General features: G+C 38.7%; 1 protein-coding gene, 2 long non-coding RNA genes and 1 other non-coding gene across 5 annotated transcripts; 3 read left to right on the top strand and 1 right to left on the bottom strand.

Moving 5' to 3' along the window:
- The first annotated feature begins 118 nt into the window (after positions 1-118).
- Positions 119-9,065, top strand: fzr1a (fizzy/cell division cycle 20 related 1a). The gene is made up of 14 exons (XM_023965444.2): positions 119-285; positions 971-1,051; positions 1,904-2,032; positions 2,226-2,289; positions 3,536-3,666; positions 3,759-3,844; positions 3,954-4,137; positions 4,299-4,364; positions 5,251-5,353; positions 5,488-5,672; positions 5,756-5,989; positions 7,405-7,509; positions 7,693-7,785; positions 7,885-9,065. The coding sequence occupies exons 2-14, from the start codon at positions 977-979 to the stop codon at positions 7,924-7,926; spliced, it is 1,497 nt and encodes a 498-aa protein (XP_023821212.1). The 5' UTR covers positions 119-285; positions 971-976; the 3' UTR covers positions 7,927-9,065.
- On the bottom strand, positions 3,366-20,071 carry LOC105356231 (uncharacterized). Of its 2 annotated transcripts, none has more exons than XR_013650803.1 (3): positions 19,886-20,071; positions 14,365-14,501; positions 3,366-3,643 (listed from the first exon to the last, which is right to left on the bottom strand). It is a non-coding gene; the product is annotated as an uncharacterized LOC105356231 (long non-coding RNA). The 2 variants fall into 2 exon arrangements; XR_013650804.1 differs by lacking the exon at positions 3,366-3,643 and adding an exon at positions 5,473-5,611 and having other exon boundaries at positions 19,886-20,069.
- Positions 14,483-16,165, top strand: LOC144986922 (uncharacterized). Its single transcript, XR_013650805.1, has 2 exons — positions 14,483-14,622; positions 15,912-16,165. It is a non-coding gene; the product is annotated as an uncharacterized LOC144986922 (long non-coding RNA).
- Positions 15,944-16,050, top strand: mir7 (microRNA mir-7). The gene has a single exon (NR_107184.1). It is a non-coding gene; the product is annotated as a microRNA mir-7 (primary transcript).
- Positions 20,072-20,305: the final 234 nt, after the last annotated feature.

The raw sequence follows: 20,305 nt of genomic DNA on the forward strand, positions 1-20,305 counted from the left end.
TAGATAATCTAGTAAATATACAAATTAATAAATACATACACAGCAAGCAAAATCGGCAATAGCAAATGTATTGTCTGGAACTGGTTTCCTTAGCAACGCAAATGTATGATTCAAAAACTGTGATGTCACATCCTTCCCGTGGTGCTTCGCGAACCTGAATTAAACGCTCGGTTGAATACAACAGTATACTTGCTTCTTATCCTTGGGCGTTAAAGAAAATAAGAACATTTACACCTAAAAAGAAACAGTAAAGCGGCGAATACAGGAGGAGAACGAACTGTAGCGGTAGGTGTCACTGCAAATATAGATTGTGATCAAGCAAAGAGTTAGCTTAACTGCTAGCGTAACTTAGGCTGGGTCAACCAGCTGAGCTAACGTTAGCATCGGACTAGCTCTGGACATTTATTCACTGGATTGTTGCTTTTACTTCTCTTTGCGTCATCAAAACACAAGCCCGTGATATTTATCTAGTTTTTTATATTTATTCTAGGCCACACACATTCCCCACAAGTTGATTATCTAAGGCTTTATGTCGCTATTATACTCATAAACTGGCATGCTATTGTTATGTTAGCCTTTAGAAGAAGAAGAAGACCACGGACGGTACAGTGTAGCTGTCATTTATGAGTTACTGTTTGCTCAGTAGATTAAGAATGTACGCAAAGGCTTTAATAATTTTAATGATTTAATGGATTTTACTTGAATGTTAGTTGCAATATAGATTAATATTGTGACTTTTTTTTAATCAAAAAATTGAAAAAACACCAGTCAGCTAAGGGATAAAACAAAAGTTTTAGCAAATATGTACATGTTTGATGATCTGCTTTCGTCATATTCATTTAAACACTGGAAGAACTTTTGGAAGAACCAAAAGTAAACGATCTTCTTTACGCATTTCTCTTGTTAGTTTTTTTTGTTTGTTTTTCATTTAACATTTTCTATTTTTGTGCAACCGTATCCTGTTTTTCAGAGCATTATGGACCAGGATTATGAGTGCAGGCTGCTCAAACAGATCAACATACAAAACGAGAATGCTAGTCCCAGCCCTATAGTAAGTAAACTGTGCTCAGTTAGTGTTTTATTTTTTGAATTTGGATGTTCATTTTTCCTGTTTTGTTTTGTACCAGCTGTGTGAACAAATTTTAAATGTCGATAAACATGGTCCAAGTGATTTTAGCCTCAGTTGAATTATTGTGTGTAACTTAAAAAAGATCTATTTTCCGTTATCTAAACAAAAAATTTTCTTGGCACATTGTGTAAAACATTTCTTTAAACTTTAAATATGACAACTGACACGTCCGTGATTATCTTGATAGTTTTTTTTATACAGCTTGTCATCCTTCGGTTCTGTGCAAACACTAATTTTTTGATTCTCTGTAGATCAGCAAAAAAACAAAAGGTTTTCCACAGTGACCATGCTCTACTACAGAATGTCTGTCTTGGAACATTTAACTTTCCATTTAGATTGTCAAAGTAATCAAGTGCCTAATATGTTCCCTTACGATGTTTTTGTTATTCTTTTCTTCGCTATCGTGGATGTTTCCTACCAAAAAAGCGTTGAAGATTGTAACAGTTTGACCAGAAACAGAACTCTAATGCTTTTCCCAAACAGGATTTGCCAACTTCAAATGCACAGAGAAGACAGAGTTAGTGTTGGAAATGAAAATGGTTTAACAAACCAATTTTTTTGACAGTGTCACTAGTGTTAAGCAAAAACAAGACGCTACCCGCCAAATAACTAGAATTTGTGAATCCTGCCTTCTGTTGTTAACACCTCAAATGAATGCACCATCTGCCACATGGATCATCCTCCTGTTTTGTTATTAAGATTTCAGATCACTATCCAAGCCCGTTTTGTATTTGGCCTCCAGTCTTAACTGCTCTCTCCTCTCGTCCCCCGTAGAAAGCTGTGGCAGCAGTGCGATCTCTGACACCCACCAGCTCCCCCCTGTCCTCGCCTAGCAAGCACGGCGATCGCTTCATTCCCTCCCGTGCTGGAGCCAACTGGAGTGTCAACTTCCACCGCATTAATGTGAGTCTGCTGCCATATTCTCTGTCCAACCAAATGTACAATAGTTTCAAGATCAGAATGTCGATTATCTGGGAGCGAGCATTTTTGACATGCTTGGATTTGGTTGATCTTTGTTCAGTTTCTTGACTGTGAAAACTTCAGCACTGAAAATGCTGAGATTTTGTTCATTCATGGGATTCTCCGTCTGATGCAGGAAATTGAAAAGTCCCACAATCAAAACAGGAAAACTAAAGATGGCACCACGGACAGCAACAAAGGTAATCCATTTCATCTGTGCTGAACTTTGTAGAAATAAATTCTTGTGTTTAGAGACACTGAACAGTCCTTTAATCTGCTTTTCTTCTTAACAAAGTCCATACTGCCCTTTTTTAACTGTTGTCTTCAGCAGTTTAGACTAAACAAACATCTATGGAGTAGCTTGGCCTCCTAGATATTTTTCCTTTTTTATAGTAAAGCTTCTGTGGAGTTTGTCACTTAACAGACAACTTTATTTTATTTTTTAACAATTGTGTAAATTAATCAGAACCAACCTCAGATTCACACTGAAACGCTCTGCTGGAGCAATGGGTTAAAGGAAATGCAAAGGCAGATGTCTTTTCTCAGTTTAGGTAGCAATTTCGGTTAGGAAATCTGTGGAACAAGTTACAGCAGGCCGAGTGTTCGCTGTCGGTTATGACATGAGCTGTGGAGGGAAAAAGATGGATGAACAAACACAGAATTTCTTTTTAAAGGATTTGACTGGCAACCCCTTGAACAGCCAAAAAGACATTAAAGTTGCTTTACATTTCGTTCCTGTTCATCCCAATGTTGTAAGACAAGTTCAAATTTTTATTTAGATTTTATTGTCACTATGACGATTCAGATGAAACTAGTTACCCTGTTAATTCATACAAACCCGTACAAAGTGATACACTTTGGTCCATCGCTATATCACAGTTCACCTTTCACGATCACGCTGTTTCACAGATCTTCTGTGGAATTTTGAATGCTTTTTTTTCTTCCAGACAGCCCACTGGTTCTGAATGTTCTGCATCGTGATTGGCTTGATTAATGGCTCCTATATCCTGTACAGAATGTGTTCAGATGCCGAATCTACCTAAATCATCGATTGTGATCACGTCCTTGTTTTCATTTTTAAATACTGCGCATTTCCCCTTTTGTGAGTTGTATTAAGAACGTAACCGAGGGAACACTGTTATATTTGTTAATTTAATTTAAAAAAGTTGAATTTTCCATGAGCCATGAAGTCTGCGTTATGAGTTTGGTCTCACAGAAATCAGATTTGAACCTGTTTCAACCTCCAAACGTTGTTCCAAAAATCCGTTCCACAAAGGTGGTCACAGATAGATTTATTAACAGAAACCAATTATTATTGCTATTAGGCTCTGAGTCCAATGAAGGGCAGCTCTGTGATTTAAGGTGGAAAATAAATGAAAGCTCTCATCACTGAATGATATAAGGGCTTAGTGGTTTGATTTCCTGGTTGTTGTCCCTGTGCTTCAGCGGACGGCTTGGCTTACTTGGCTCTGTTGAAGAACGAGCTGCTGGGAGCGGGGATTGAGAAAGTCCAGGACCCGCAGTCCGAGGACCGTCGTCTGCAGCCATCAACTCCTGCAAAGAGGAGCCTTTTTAGTGTAAGAACACCAGAGCAGCACCAATGTTTCTTACATTTGCTGATATTATTTTATTTTTTTAAACCAAAGACTGAATAGACTGTATTTTTCAGTATTCTGTCAGCACTAAGAGGACTCTGCCAGAGGAAGATGGAAACACAGTTTCTCCATATTCTTTGTCACCTGTCAGTAGCAACAGGTAAGACATTATTTAAAAAGCATTATCAGTTTTTATTATTTTTTTCTTTAGTTTTGGTAAACACTCTTTGCAGAAATTCAGCAAAGTTTCTTATTCTTGTGTTTTGCAGCCAGAAACTGTTGCGGTCGCCACGAAAACCAACTCGCAAGATTTCCAAAATTCCTTTCAAGGTCTTAGACGCTCCAGAGCTCCAGGATGACTTCTACCTCAACCTGGTGGACTGGTCCTCTCTGAACGTGCTCAGTGTCGGACTGGGCACCTGTGTGTACCTGTGGAGTGCCTGTACCAGCCAGGTGTGTGTTGTTGTTTTTTTTTTAAGAAAACCTGACCTACTTCTCACCCAGATGGCCTCCTTTAATCATTTTCAGTCTGTAAATTGAAGTTCTTTACTACTTGTGGTGGAACAACAAATGATTCATTGTATGCTCTGGTTCCTCTGTGTGCATCTGTGCAGGTGACGCGTCTCTGTGACCTCTCTGTTGAAGGAGACTCTGTGACATCTGTGGGTTGGTCAGAGAGGGTATGTTTTCCTGCACATTAAAACATCCACTTTTGTTAGATAACTAAGTAGTTAAACATGTAATGAATCCTTCAGAACATGTGTAAACAAACATATATATATATAAGAAAGTAGGTTTTATCCTCTAATCTGGTCTGAATTATGCCAATTTGACATCATGGTTGGGTAAATAACACATCAAACTATCATACTTGCCTGTTTTTGTGCAGCATGAGAGGGCTGTGCTGTGTTTTTGATGTTATATCAATTTGTTTGTCGGAAGTTTGACACTATGCATTCTCTCTTCAATGCCAGCATTCATATTCAGTTTTGCTCAGACTAGAAGAGGGTTCAGAAATTTAAAAAAAAATTTTAGCTGTCAGTGTGCAGATCTTTACCTCCTACAGAGATCTTTTCAGGGGCTTTCTGTTTACACTCTCTTCCGCTAGCTTACAGCCCCTCACACCCCCAACCTAACACCACTGTAGCTACAAACAGGGCCAGCATTATTGGAGTTATCCAGCTGTACAGTTTTGAGCCAGATGCCAGCTCCGATGAGGAAAAAACAAAGACGCACATGGATCTAGGCTTTTTAGTGACCAGCTGTCACCAATAAGCCATTTTTCAAACTGCATTTTCTTCATCCTCCTTATTCACGTTGATTTGAATGAAAACATTCTCAGAAATACAATTTTAAGCCTAGTTTACTTTCTAAAAGTCATGAGAAAAACGCCACAAAGAACATGTTAAAAACACGAAAAAACACAATTTTCATGGGATTGGGTCTTTAAAGTATGAAGTATTATTGGAACTCTTAGAGATTTTGGAATATTAAAGTTTATTTTGTTAGTTTTTTTTTTTCTAGCTCCTCCATGTGTGGGTTTGGTGACTGTTATGTGATTTCTAGGGGAACCTGGTCGCCGTGGGAACTCATAAGGGCTACGTCCAGATCTGGGATGCGGCGGCAGGGAAGAAGCTCTCTGTTTTAGAGGGACACACTGCCAGAGTGGGTGAGTGGAAACTGGTTCAGAGACTTAAAGGATTTCATCCTTCATTCATGTTGGCGCGTGGGATTGTTAACCCCTGTAATTCATGTTCGGTGAATCATCTGCCCTTCGATCTGCCTTTCGCCTCCCTTTGCCAGGTGCCTTGGCATGGAATGCAGACCAGCTGTCGTCTGGGAGTCGTGATCGCGTGATCCTGCAGCGGGACATCAGAGCCCCGCCTCTCCAGTCAGAACGCCGTCTCCAAGGACACAGGCAGGAAGTCTGTGGGCTCAAGTGGAGCACAGACCATCAGCTGCTGGCCTCAGGAGGAAATGATAACAAGGTAAATAAAGTGTAAACTTCTGTTTGTTCAGGTTTAATCACAGACTTGTCTCTGAACGTCTCATTTGAAACGTGGCTCTGCAGTTGCTTGTGTGGAACCACTCCAGCGTTGTGCCCGTCCAGCAGTACACTGAGCATTTGGCTGCAGTAAAGGCTATCGCCTGGTCACCCCACCAGCACGGCCTGCTGGCGTCGGGAGGCGGTACAGCCGACCGCTGCATCCGCTTTTGGAACACCCTGACCGGCCAGCCCCTGCAGTGCACTGACACCGGGTCTCAGGTCTGCAACCTGGCCTGGTCCAAACACACCAACGAACTGGTAAGTCACCTTAAATGACGCCGGTACGAAACAGAACACTCGTCTCTTTAACCACAGTGGACTTGAAAAGAAAAAGGTTGAGTTAGAAAGGTTGGCTCATTTGGATCTAAAGGGATTCAGTAATAAAAGAGAGCGCTTTGCTGTCGACAATAAGGGGTGTGTTCATCTGCTGTTTTATTTTTCCTTCTTCAGACTAAGTCTACGTTCACACTGCAGGGATTAATACCCAATTCCGTTTTTTTGAAAAAAAATCTGATTTTTTTTTTTTTTTTTTTTTTTTTTTTTTTTTTTTTGCAAGGCCATTCACGTTTCCAATTAAATCAGAACTTTTGTGATCTCCTGTGGGACCGTGAAATGACCCAGAAGTGACCCGGATGCGCAGAAGAGTACTCAACTGTGAATGACGTCACTCGTTTGTGAAAGTAGCTAACGTTAACAAAGGATGTCAACAACAGTGTTGTCAACAGCGGAGCTCTTTTTGCATTGTTACATTTATTTTCACAAAGGAGCGAGCACAATTACAATCTTCTAATTTTAAGAATGCAATGGAGCCAGGATCATCTGTACCCACTGTTGTGGAATGGCAATGTGGATGTGCACTTGCGCGCGTGTCTGTAAGTGTGTAAGAGAGAGGAGAAGAGCGCGTGCAGCGAGGTAGAGATTGGGGCGGCAGTGGGGGCGCGCATTCGTATTGTGTGTTACGGAGGAAGGAGAACGGTAATAAAAGAAGGCTTCCCCCAGAATAAATGCTATTGACTCTTTATTTACCCGTTCTGAAGAATATAAGGTTCAGAACAGGGAAGTGAACCCCGAAAAAGGATCTGCCTTCTGTCCCGCGCTTCTGACCACGGTCGGAAATGGAAAAAATCTTTTAAAAAGTAATCGCGGGGAAGGTTCAACGCCACACTCGGCCATTTCGCTGGAATTTTTTTTTTTTTAAAACCGCCCGGTTGCGATAAGAGCCCTGGTGTTTGACCTGAATAGAGCTGTCACCCCAAATATTAATCCAATCGGTGACCTCGCTTCCCTTCCACTGACTGGTCTGAGCAGCATCGTCTGCCATGGTTATTGTTTATGTTCTCGTTCCCGCATACTTCAACGCAGAATTATGAAGTTTGTAGCGTATCGATGACGTACTGATCGGATAAATGTGATCTGGCCGTTCAGACGGAGGTCACATTTCAAAAGATCAGATACGTATCGGATTCAGGACCACATACCCAAGTGGCCTGGGTCGCATTTGAAAAGATCGGATCTGTGTCGTTCAGACTGTTGTGAAATATCAGATACAGGTCGCATAGGGGCAAAAACATTGGAATTGGGTCGTTTCAGCCTGCAGTGTGGACGTAGCCCAATTGTGCTCACTCCTGTGCTTTTTCAAACACTGACAAGCAGAACTCTGTTTTCCTTTGCAGGTCAGCACACACGGGTATTCTCAGAACCAGATACTGGTTTGGAAATATCCGTCTTTAACTCAAGTGGCCAAACTCACAGGACATTCATACAGAGTTCTTTACCTGGTTGGTATAAACATTTCTTGCTTTTGTAAGGGACATTTTGAACGGGATTTTTAAAAATGCATTGCAATATTTTAGAGAAAATATTTACTATATTTATGGGGAAAAAACTTTACACAAAAGTGTTTTTCTCTTTCTTTGATTAAATAGTTTTGTGATGCCATTTTGTTCTGTGTGTATCTGCAGGCCATGTCACCTGATGGGGAGGCCATCGTGACGGGGGCGGGAGATGAAACACTTAGGTTCTGGAACGTCTTTAGTAAGATGAGATCCACAAAGGTATTGACTCCGTTCTTAAAAGTCCCACTTCTTTGAATGCACCGTTTTGTTCAGTGATGTCCTCCATTGGTCATTTTCTTTGTCTTTTTTTCCTGCCAGGAATCCGTCTCTGTGTTGAACCTATTCACCAGGATCCGGTAGTTTGTCCGTCAAGGGAATGCGGAGTGGGAGTCGATTTGTCTCTGTCTGCATTTGAGTGTCATCATATTCATCTTCAGAAACCAGAAACCAGGTTCTGGCTGAAGAAAGGTGCTCAGCCTGATTCTGGAGGGCTGAACAGACATAGGACTAACAGAAATCCACTGCCTTTTGACAAATGATGTCTTTGCCCTCATAGGACTGGAGATCTTTGAAGATCTGAAGAATATCTCAACCATCTTGTGATGGTTTTGTTTGCAAATTGACATTGTGTGTACCTGCCAAATACTGAGTTTGTTTTTGTAATTGTCTATTTATATTTTATTTTTCTCTTTTTTTTTTTTTTTTTTTTAAATCAGATACTCCTTAAGTGTTATTGTTTGCATAGGCAGGAGCATTAATGTTCATATCCAGATCTGCAGTTTTAAGTTTCTTCTCTGGACTTTTTATTCAAATGTAATGAAAAAATAAGTATTTTTGTGTCTTTGTTTCCCAGTGGATATTAATAATGTTCAATAATAACAAGCTCCCAAAGGTTGTGCTTTGAGAGCCGTTGGTAGGAAACGAGGATTACAGAAAACGACTCATTTACTTTTAATTTACAGGTTGTGTTCAGTAAGCAAACAGTGCTTGACGAAAGAAGAGAAAAAAAATTGCTTTTGGAGGACGCTTTACAGCAAAACAAAGTTCTACAATATTGTAGTAGCATATCTAGTTTCAAGCCCTCCTTGTTTGCTTCATGAAAGAAAAAAAAAAAGAAAATCAGGCAGGAAAAATAAAACTGCATTTTGTTGTATTAAAAAGCAGACAATTTGGGTGTTTGTGTTAAATCAATATTAAAATCGCAGGTCAGCATTTTTTACTATTAAACAGTTTTTTTTTTTTTTTTTTTTTTTTTTACAGACAGGAAAATTATATCTGCTTCGTTTTCTCCCTGAATGTCTGAATTCATTTGATGATGCAGTTAAGTGAATGCTATTTATTTGTTTAGTACAAGTGGAGCAACGGCGAGTTTACTAAAAATGTCAGAAGACGTTCCTAAACCACTAGAACACAATGCTGCCGACTTAAACTACAGAATGTTTCAAAGAAGTATTTCTGTACTCGGATATGATGGACAATTAAAGGATCATATCATATAACACTTACCAGATCTTTTATATTTTAATCCACAAATAATATAAGGGTTGTTCTTTGTTTTTTTCTGCTGTTAAATCCATTTGGTTGTGAAATTTTAAAAGTTACATCAACAAATGTAGTTTTTTATTCACCCCTTTTTTTTCCCCCAAATTGGAAATTTCCTTGATTCTCTCTAAGGTGTCTAATTATTTTGAAATGCAACCGAGGATATTTAAATACATTTTTGATTTTCTTTCATTTACAAAAGTAAGTACCATTCAATCGATAATGTTCAAAAAGTTTTTTTTTTTTTTTTTTAAATCCGAAATTCCACTTTTTCTTTTTTAGGTAAACCAGAACCGGTGCTGCAAGTCTTCATGCTGCTGGATAGTGGCTTTTTTGGTCTTTAAAACAATTATTTATAGAATTAAAGACAAACAATAAAAACACAAAAGAACCTTTTTTTTTTACAGCCTCAAACTTTATACATTTTTGTATTAGCTGCTTTCTAGTGGGATGTTGAAAGTACAAATTCTGTACTTTCTTAATCACCCCTTTTTAGGAGTACAAATTTTTTTACTTTTGTACTCCTAAATTTTTCAGATATGTTTCATTATTTGAACATTATTCAGAGATTGAAATAGTTTAAAGATCCTGTATAAAACCCATCTATGAACAGGTGCGATAAACACCATGGTTTTTATGTAATGTTTATAAGTTTATCATCAAGTTAACCAGGATAATCCAATTAAGATTAAAACAATTTTTTGCAAGGGAGTCCTGGCCAACAATAAAAGCCATATACCTGTATATGTTTTAATATGCATTATACTAATCCATATACATTCAGTTTGAGTTGTTTAAATTATGCTTCAATCATTTGTCCTTATTTGGAGGCTTTCCAATTGAATTGGCCAAATGCAAAGTGAACACCAGAGGGAGCCATCCCATGACTCAACGCTGCTGTCATCACAGCCTCACCAACAGTTGTAATCAGATTACCTTAAAGGTGAGATTCACATCTATCCGAGGAACATCCTGCTTGAAAGATTTGTCTTAACGGGTCAGAGAACAAAATGCAGACTTGAATGCAATTGCCCGACAAACATAGCTGCATGCATGTGGTTTAGTTTATCCACATTTTTGCATTTAAAATGAATATAGATGTTAAATGAAACATGTTTTGTTTCAACTAAAATTCAGAAATCACCAGAGTCCATCATCACAGACTCTATGAGACCAAATTGGAGCAGGAAACACAAAAATTAAGAAATGTCATTGCTAATTGAGAGTTATTTGTGATTTTTTTGAAGTACTCTTGGTGACTCAGCTTTTATCAAGGAGCCAGAGTCTCCTCACTTTGAACTCCATTATAGTTTCAAAGGAATGACGCGGCGGCCTCTCACAAATGCTCAGAATGGAAGACTTTCAACACCATCTTCTCCCTCATCTGCAGATCTCAGTGGGCAGATCTTCACAATGAGCCCCAAAAGCAGAGGGGGCTCACCAATATGCATAATGCTGCCTCCTGATGTTTCCATCAAGAAACGCTAGTGGGATGTGCATTATACGACCAACGCCTCATAACACAATGAACAGGATCCTCCCATGTGGGGCTCTAGTTTTCCAGATGACCAGGCAGCTGAGGTATCAAACAACGTTTTTTTTTGTAATGATTATCAGCCGCAGGTTTCTTTTTGGACATTGTGTCAGAGGGATGATGGAGGGACTCGATTACAAACAGGAGTCAATCACATCAGCAGCACAGATTAGGGAATGGGATACAGCCTGTGACTTGCTGTCAAAACATTTATTAACAGAAGCTTGATAGTTGCAACTAAGAATAAGGAACTGGAATTTAAGTTACAATCTAAGTAATGCTTTTTTATTTAGGTCATATTTATATGGACAAAGGTTCTGTGTGTTCTATTTTGTTGTTGTGTTTTCGGATTTTAAATTTGGAAAATGTTTATGTGAAGCACTTTGAGCTACTTTAATTGGAAAAGTACTCTATATATATAAAGTTGGATTTGATTTGAAAACTAAGGCATATGTTACGCCGTTGAACTAACTTTTGGGGAACAGGAATTCTATCCAGATTGCAGTATTTTCCGTTGAACGTGTTTGTTCTAAATTGAAGAAGGATATAGTATTTATTGTTTTATAACAGTACACCGGGCTTAGACAACTGAAAGGTTTTTCTTTATCATTACTTGCTTGTTAGTACATTACCGGTATATTTTGTTTTTCTTTTGTAGTACACATATACATCAAAGTGAATCAAAACGATGACCCAAAAATTTGAGGTTTGAACCGATTTGCTGGGAAAGTGAATGATTGCATAATGAACACAACAGATGTGTAATAAAATGATAAAACATTGTCAACTATCCTCAAACGGCATTCTATTTTCATGGATTTTGAACATCTAGCTAGAAAAAATATAGATTTGGCTTTGACAGCAAACGCTGGTTACATTTAACAAAAGCTCAATCCTTCCATCAGTTTGTGTTGGGTTGGTCAGATTACCTACTGGTAATCGTTTTAGTATTTTTTAACTTTGCTTTAACATCTGTATCTGGTTGGATGATTGCAGACCTCTTCTCTTCAGACTCTTTGCATCCTCACAGCTATGTAAAGCACTGCAGGAAATGAAAAACCCTGAAACTCATAAAGTGTCCTTTTCAATTATTCGTTATGGCTGTTGTAGTTTTCTCTATGGTCAAGTTAGAGTGACTGAGAAGCAGATTTATGAGACAAAACGCAACCAATTGCATCTCTGTTAATTGCAATAACCTCACTCATTTTACAGAGCTTTAATTACTAAAATGGAACAGAATCAGACAATGTGGAATCCAAACTCAAGGGTGTGACATTTACAAAGTGGGAGACGCAAATCTTGTGCCCTTTTAAGCAAAAAAAAATAAAAAAATAAAATAACTATTTAAAAGTTGAAGCTAAGGAGGTTCTAATTTTCTCCCCCACATGAAACGCAAAAAAAGCCTGATTATTTTTTGAATAGTCTATTCGTTTTGTGCTTTTGCCAATTTCTCTGTGAGATTCAGTGTTACAAACAATGGATATGTTCTGAATTAATTAGTAGATCTATAAAATTTGAAAGTGACAATTGTTCTATACTTATGGAATGCAAAAGTGGTCATTCTCAAGAAGGATAATAGTTCTGGGGGTAAATTAACCATCTAATCATTTTTAATATAGTGCTGTGATTGTTTTTATAGTCATGTTGCTGTTGGTATGTCCTCTTACAGAATACTTAACCTACTTTTTGCTTAGACAAAAGAGAATTTAGCAATCATAATCAAAACTATACGACAGCCTGTTTTTCTCCAAAGAAGACCAAACCAGTTCTTCTCCATTCCACTCAATCAACTTTTTTCTCAAACTACGTTTATCTAATTTTAAAGACTGGATAATCTCTACTCATTTGACTTTTGAAAAGGATAAAACATGAAACACTAGAATATACCTTCGTATCCATTGTGCTATCCTATGACCCCACCCTTACATTGACGTGTTCTCCCTACCATGACAAAGGTGTACAAACGTGAAGAGGGTTTCATGTAATCCATGGACACCAGTGAAGATCACAAGTCATTGAAGAAAAAAGGTTCAGCGCACTGTCTTGTGGGTCTAGATGACCCAACTCCCAATGTTAAAGTGCCTGTGATATGAAAATCAAAAGTCGTTTTTTTAAGTGCCAGTGCATGCTCAGTCTCAACAACCTAAAATGATAGAAGAAATACTATTATAACTAATACTGTATAGACATTACAGAGCAGAAATTTTAGACAGATGTGGAAAAAAAAGACTGTAAATCAAGCATGCTTTCAAAAGTTAAAATGTTCTTTTTTTGTGAAAAAATAAAACAAACTTAAATTAATATTTGGTTTGACTATCCTTTGGCTTCAAAGCCACATCAGTCCTTGTAGGCGCACTTTTGAAGGAACTTGGCTGGTAAGTTGGAGAACTAACCACAGATCTTCTGTAAGTCTATCTCTTCATATGATCCCAGACTAACTCCATGAAGTTAAGATCAGCGTTCTGCAGGGGCCTCGTCATCACTTCCAGTACTACTTGTTCTTCTTTAAGCTGAAAATAGATCTTATTGACTTTGGCTCCGTTTGGGGTCATTGTCCTACTAAAAAAATGTTTACGTGCTTCTTTGATGATACTGCTTGATGGAGAAGTATTTGCCTGTATTTTTCAGCATTTAGCACCCCAGTAATCCTGAACAAATCCTCAACTCCATTTGCAGAAATGCAGCCCCAAACATTGAAGGAGCCTCCATCACGCTTCAAGTTTGGTTCCAGACAATCATGACAGTTCTGCTCTTCAGCCCTTTGATACACAAACTGTCTTCTGCTACAGACAAAAAATTTACATTTTGACTCATCAGTCTAGACTAGAGCAACTGCTAACGTTTTTCTGCTCTCCCAATTTTATGTTTTCCCACAAACTTGAGTCACTTGACCTTTTTTGCGCATTTCGGTTACATTTTTCATGAAGAACCACTCCCATACAGCTATTTCTGTTTCAGTTCAACCAATGATGATCATTAGCAGTTGTTTGATACAATGGCTTGATCAAACAACTGACTATAATCATATAACATCCTATAGTTTTGACAGTGTGCTCATCAGAATTGTTGCTCATTTGAAGGCAAAAGTTGATAACAGCAAAGATTGATTTGATTTAGATTTTTCTCTTGTTCACTCACTTTGCATTATATCTATCCATCTAATAATTAAATGATAAATCGACTTATATTATATATAGGTCCACACAGATTGATCTGTTTGAGGCAAGTTGTTAATTGAAATGACCTATATCATTATAAAATCATTTTAAAACATAGTCATAATAAAACAAAATGACATTGAGTATTTTCATATTGGAAAACACGATTTGAATTGAGAGTGGCCTGAACTTTTTGAAATTAAAATGCAAATCATTTTGCCATTAATTCTTGTTTACTTGTTTGTTTGTAGACATATTGAATTTACACTTGATTATCTTGCAAGAAACACAAGAAATCTGGAAAACTTCACCTGCACTGTTTAGTAACCAGGTATTTATCTCCGAGTGACACTGGTTGAATCATTGGCTAAATATCGATTCTAGGCAAGTGAATCAGATCAAAATCAAGCATGAATCGTATCGGCGACCACGAATTTTGATATGAATGGAATCATTGTGTTAAAACGAATTGTTACCCCCCCCACACACACACACAAACACACACACGCGTTATGTCCACGTCAATTGGCCTCCTCTCACAATCGTCACTTCAACTTGTCCCACCTCCTGCTCATCTTCTCTGGGCAGCAGACGTATATAAACACACTGATCCATAGTCCCTCAGCTTCCACGGTCACATCACGATAAGCATGCGTGGAGCTTGGGTGGGAGGGCACACATCCTCGGATCGTGGCAGATTTCTGTAGGAAGAAAAAAATAAATAAAAGAAGCCACCAGTGAAAGAGGTGAAACGTCGGCTACTCTTCCAGAACCAGATCCAGCTGTTAAAGCCACATCACCTGTTGTTCCCGTCCATTAACGGTGAGTAAAGCTCTGACCATTTCAAACACCTGATGCTCTTTTTTTTCTCTCCATCTTGTTTTCTTCCTCCTTAAATAGCTTTTAGTGATTTTTAAAAAAAATGGACGATGTGAAAAGGGAAATGAGAGAACAGCCTCTTCCTGCCTCGCCTGAAGGAAAGTGTTTATCGTGTCGTCATGTAGCTGTGATTTCAGAGGCGAAAAGCGCTGGCTGACGTTACTACTCTGACAAAGCCGGGATCACGGAGCATTTCTAGCCAGATATTAGGGTTCTGTTTGGCTTTTTACCATTTTGGGAGAAAACTTTGTTGCAGCAACAGGTGGCATGTGTTTTTTTCCCCTCCCCGGCCCGGATTCGACACGACATGCCGAGGAAGACATGGGGAGGAAAAAATAAAAAAGTAGGGCGTCATTCAGCACCGAGACGCTGGACAGCTCCCACGTCAACCCATTCCCCGTTTAGCCGCGAAGCAAAGGTAAATCGGGTTGATTTGCGGGTTCACCGTCACGTTTGGTCATGTGGATGCAAACACCTTTATGTTTAGTATTCACTAGCTGCTCCTTTAACTGTCAGGGCCAAAGAAAGCAGGGAGATTGACTCCAAATCTGCCAAACATTGGCATTTAATGAGTGTTTTAATGTCCTCCAGGATCTCCTTTGGATTGAATCATCTCACCGTTCTAGTCTTTTCTGGTTTGCACGCCCAAGACCCCCTCGTTCCCCATTTCTGTCTTCCTTCCTCTCACTAACTGTCCCCAGATCTTCCCATCCCCCTCTTCCACTGACTCCCAGTCTTGTTGCATAGTTACCAGCTCAAACACATCCTGGGGATGCAGGGCGTTCTGTGACTTAGACCGAAAACCATAGAAAAAAAAAGAATCAGTCAAAATGGTTTGCATTTCAATTTTCCCTGCGTTGAAATGTCCATATGACCTACAGTGTTTATTGTAAGTGCTCTGATCCTCTCCCTTTCTCCCTCCATCCACCCCCCCCTCCAAAAAAAAAACCCACCCTTCCTGTCTCCCTCTTTTGAGAGGAGCTGAAAGGTTGGCATTAAAACAACAAAGGAACGATGGAATGTCAACAGGCTTCAGAGAGAAATTGGTTGAGAGAAACACAGAGATGGGGATTGCCTGTGTTGTTTCTGCTGGAAAAAGTTCATGTGATCAGGACACCACCAACCTGTGCTCCAAAGCATCAGCAGCACAGATCCTCTCTGCTAATTTTACTGTAAAATATAAATGAAACACAACATTTTTTCCAATCCTATTGCTCTTTCTTCCATTACAGCTCCACGCAGATGATGTGGATCCAACCACGAAGAAGAAAGTGTTGGTAGTGCTGAATGGAAGACTAGTGATTTTGTTGTGACGTTGATGGAAGAACAACAAGTCCCAGTCTACCTCTCAGCACAAGCAGTCCCTTCAGCGTGCAGCAGTTTGAACCCAGACGGCTAAAATAAAGAAATAAAAAAGAAAATGCTGGCATAATTGATGAAATTTCGGGGGGTCAGGAGGAGAATACAACCCCCCCCCCCCCCCCCCTTTTAAAAACACTTAAATTCTAATTTCCTGTTTGAATGTACAGTCTCTAATGTTAGTTATGGCAAAATTGCAATCAAAAGCACAATTTAAGCACAGTACTGAATCATGCAATGAAAGCTGCTCTGGGATTTTCTGCAATTATAAAGTACATTGTGAATAAAAGACAGCTTTGGAGGACATGATGCTTGTCAAAGTGTGAAGATTTGTATTCTGTCTGCATTGAATAAAATAGAAAATAAACATTTAAACCATGTCCTTGAATATATGTTTTCTTTTGTTATATCATCCCATATTTAGGATAGACAAGACGCAAAAAGATTTGCTTTGACGTTACGGGAGGATTTGCTTCAAGGCTGTACACCATGCTACTGAAAACCACTGATCTATCTCTGCTGCTTCTGCTCATTTCTGCAGCATGCTTTACAGTTGTAGGCTATTAGATGGATGAATGTAAGGCAATTTTCTCGATTTGGTGACCTTGAGGGCAAACACCAAATGCTGCCTTCATAATTGAGTGTGTGAATGTGTCAACATCCCAGATAATCATAAATCAAGGACCAACAGAGATGTTGGTAAGCAGACCTAAGTGATTCCTTTTTCAAACTGTAGCCAAAGGCAATGTGCATGTTGATCAGTTGAAATGGATCACTGCGTTCTGATCATTTCTGAATGCATCCAATTTGACACTTTTTAGATTTTAAATTTTGTTTTTTTCAGTACTTTTGTACGCACAAAGAAAGCTGCATCATTACCTGCATCGTAAGAAATTATAACCAACAGACATTGAAATATAGTAGGACACAAAGTGAAACCCACTCATATTCAGTATCACCAAAAATAAATCAGGCAAAGTCTACTAAATTTAGTACACTTGATTCACAGGTGGCAAGGAAAGGGCAGCTCACATACATCTCAACATGATCTCTACTTGTTAAATCTAAAAAAGATCCAGACTTACCTTTGTTCTTGTTACCAGGATACCTGTTTGATTGACCACACTGCCTTTGTAGTGCTTGAAGAAAATAGAGCCAAGCCCACCTCTCCTGAATCAAGGTCATTTATTTACATTAACTTGCTGCACCTTTAACATTATTTGATATGAAGCCTCAGCTGATTAAAAAAACTAAAAAGAAAAAGGGAAGAAAAAAAAAAACACACCAAAAGACTTTTCTTTACCAATTAATAGTTTCCCCCCACTGGCTAACATCTGTTATTTTTTTAATAACATCTTGTTTCACCTAAAAAGATTGTAATGTTTATAGTGAAAACACAGTGGTTGCCTCTCCGTCATGTTGCACTCTCCAAGTCTCCAGATTGGCAGCGTTCTGGGTTTTCATATATATAAAAATTGAGTGCTGGCTTGTGTTGCTTAGCAACACAAAAAAAGTCAAGTGCATTTGTTTATTGTCCAATAAGAACGCAAAGTTTCAAGGTTTTTGCGGAAGGTCCTGCAATAATGATAATGTGAAAATAAAAGAGGAATTCTTTCATGAAAAGCTCTAATGCATTTTCATTGAATGTTTGAGAATGTTTTGCATGAAGAATTTCGTGCCTTTGCATCCTCATAAAGTCCTTTACCTGTAAATGCAGGAATCGCGTGCCTCTCAGTGCACATCTTTTTCTGTTTATTGTAATTGGAAGGTGGTTCAGCACACCACACTACTTCGAAATATAGATAAATGCTCCTGATCCTTTTTGTTTGGCATATGAGGGAAATCTTATAAATATGCACCATATTCTTTAAGTAGCTCTTAAAATGTTCCATTTACTAGAATTAAACTTGTTTTAAAAGGCAGAAAACACAGCGAAAGCTATTTAAGCCTCGTTTCCCCCCTTTTTCTTTACAAATGCCACTGATGATGTTTAATAAAGAAAGTCAATGTTAGAAAAATCCACATTGGAAGTGTTGAAACAAGGTGAACACCCAGTGACTGAAAACAAACAGCCTTCCAGGAGTGCAGACCCGGTGCATTGCCTCCTTTGACTGCTCCTTGTTTTGTTCTGAGGACTCAGCCTGGCGTGATGGTATGCCAACTGTTCCCTGATGTCTGTACTGGCAGTCATCACTGCAGCCCTGGCACCTCGGAGAGACTCCGGGGGAGGGAAAGGCAGTCAGCATGTGGTTACATGTGTGATCAGGGAGATCAGGAATCAAGCGAGAACATGTCGACATTAAAGCAGTGCTGACATTTGATCAGCAGAAGCAAAGGAATGCTTTCATCCAACAGGTGCTCCACTTCATGGGAGGTTGTCCACATGATTAAATCATCTCATAAAACCTGAGCCGCAGCATCTTTAATATACTGTTTGTGTTAAACATGACATAAATTCTAGCAACAAATGCAAAACAGCCACAACCAACAATGAAGTCCTATTTTTTTTTTCATTATTATTATTATTGGGATGTTTAAGACAAAGCAAATAATAAGACAAGAAACTCTCTGGGGCCCAACTAACCACAATCATCGGCGATATTGTTAATCCTTCCCTGCCAATGTTAGAAAAAACCTCAATAAAATAACTCGAGAATAACAAATGTTAGTTAAAAAAGAAACCAAAACAGACAATGCATTTACACCACAAATAAATACATAAATAAATAAATAAAAAGGCATTCCTGTACAAAAGGGATTATTCCCTTAGGAATGTGTTACAGTTACTGCCAACTGTCAGCAGGTATTTTGGTTCACTTTACATAAATATAACTGCTCCGATTTGAAAAATGTCCTCTCCAGACGGCGAGTTTCAGCTCCTTCCACAGAATCTTCCATAGAATTTAAATCAGTGCTCACAGAGGGCCGCTTCTGAATGCTCCAACGTTCTGTTTGTGTTCTAGGTCATTATTCTGCTGGAAGACCCACAATCTTCGAGTGAGGCCAAGCTCTCTGACACCAGGCGGCACATTTGTTCCAACGCCACAAAGAAGAGCACCCACACAAGACTTTTGAACTCTCTCCTAAACTTCTCTAAACAGGAAGTGGAGCTGCAGTGAATTAGAAAGAGACAACGTTGGTTTTGGATAGTTCTTTGGTTTTAGTAAACTTTGTCAAAAATGATTAATGATTTATTTATTTCAGCATTTTTGGATTGCTTTAGTCTTTTTTTCCCCTTCTGTGTTGAGAATTTTTTTTTTACATCTAAAGAATATTTAGATGTCATCTTGTGTGTCCAGCTTTGGAAAAAAAAAAATGTGACTTTTGACACCCAGGTACCAGTAGGTCAACTCTCCTCCTGTTTTGCTTATTTGATCCAAATAAACCTATAAAGTAGAAGGATAAAAAAAAAAATCCTTCCTGCTTACTGCCTTGAATGGGCACCAAGTCTAACTTTATGAGTTAGTGCAATAGTATCCAGATTAATACCCTCAATTTATGGGCCTCTTCTCTTTGTTCTTCATTTCTAAAACGTAACCAGTTTCCGCTTTTCTAAACTTCATCTAGTTCGAACTCCTCTGTTTGGTTTTCAGTACTCGAGTCAACTTGATTCAAAGAAATGGAGTCCATTTCCATCAAAGAACCATTGAAATCATTCTCGACTTATTGGTCTCATCCCTGTTTTTGTCCTTATTGCTTAGCATCCCTTTTTTTTTTAATTTTGCTTCCTAACATCAATTCCAAGAGATTTTTTCTTTTCCTCATCAGATCTCATCCAAAAACTCATTTTCACCTCTTTCCATCAGTCACAGCACAGCTGACCCCCCCACCACAAAAACTGTCATACCTCTCTGAGGGATCTTTCCATTTCTTCCATAGCTCCTCTTCTTTTCTGGTTGGGTAAGTTTAAGATTTTCACATTTTCCATCCTCCCTTTTCTTAGCATCTTCATGGTTGGTATTAGATGTTGCACATCCATCACTCACATACTACCGTGGCAACATGTTTTCTTCTGGCCACCTCCCCCCCCCCCTCTAAATTTGAATATTTGTCATTTAAAAAAATCCAGGAAAATGGTCAAAAAGGTTGCTTATCAGACCTGCCCAGCTGTTGATAATCAGTTCATCAGAGCTGATTAGCTGCACCTGCTGACACCTACCTTCCTTCTGCACCATGAAGAGGGAATTTCAGAGCCACTGCTCTGCTAAGGCTTCAGCAAAAACACAGAAAAAAAATTAAAAGATGGGCTACTCACAAATGATTGAAA

This window comes from Oryzias latipes, chromosome 17 (genome assembly GCF_053564925.1).
Source record: "Oryzias latipes strain Hd-rR chromosome 17, Olatipes_Hd-rR_3.1".
NCBI classification, from domain to species: Eukaryota; Metazoa; Chordata; class Actinopteri; order Beloniformes; family Adrianichthyidae; genus Oryzias; species Oryzias latipes.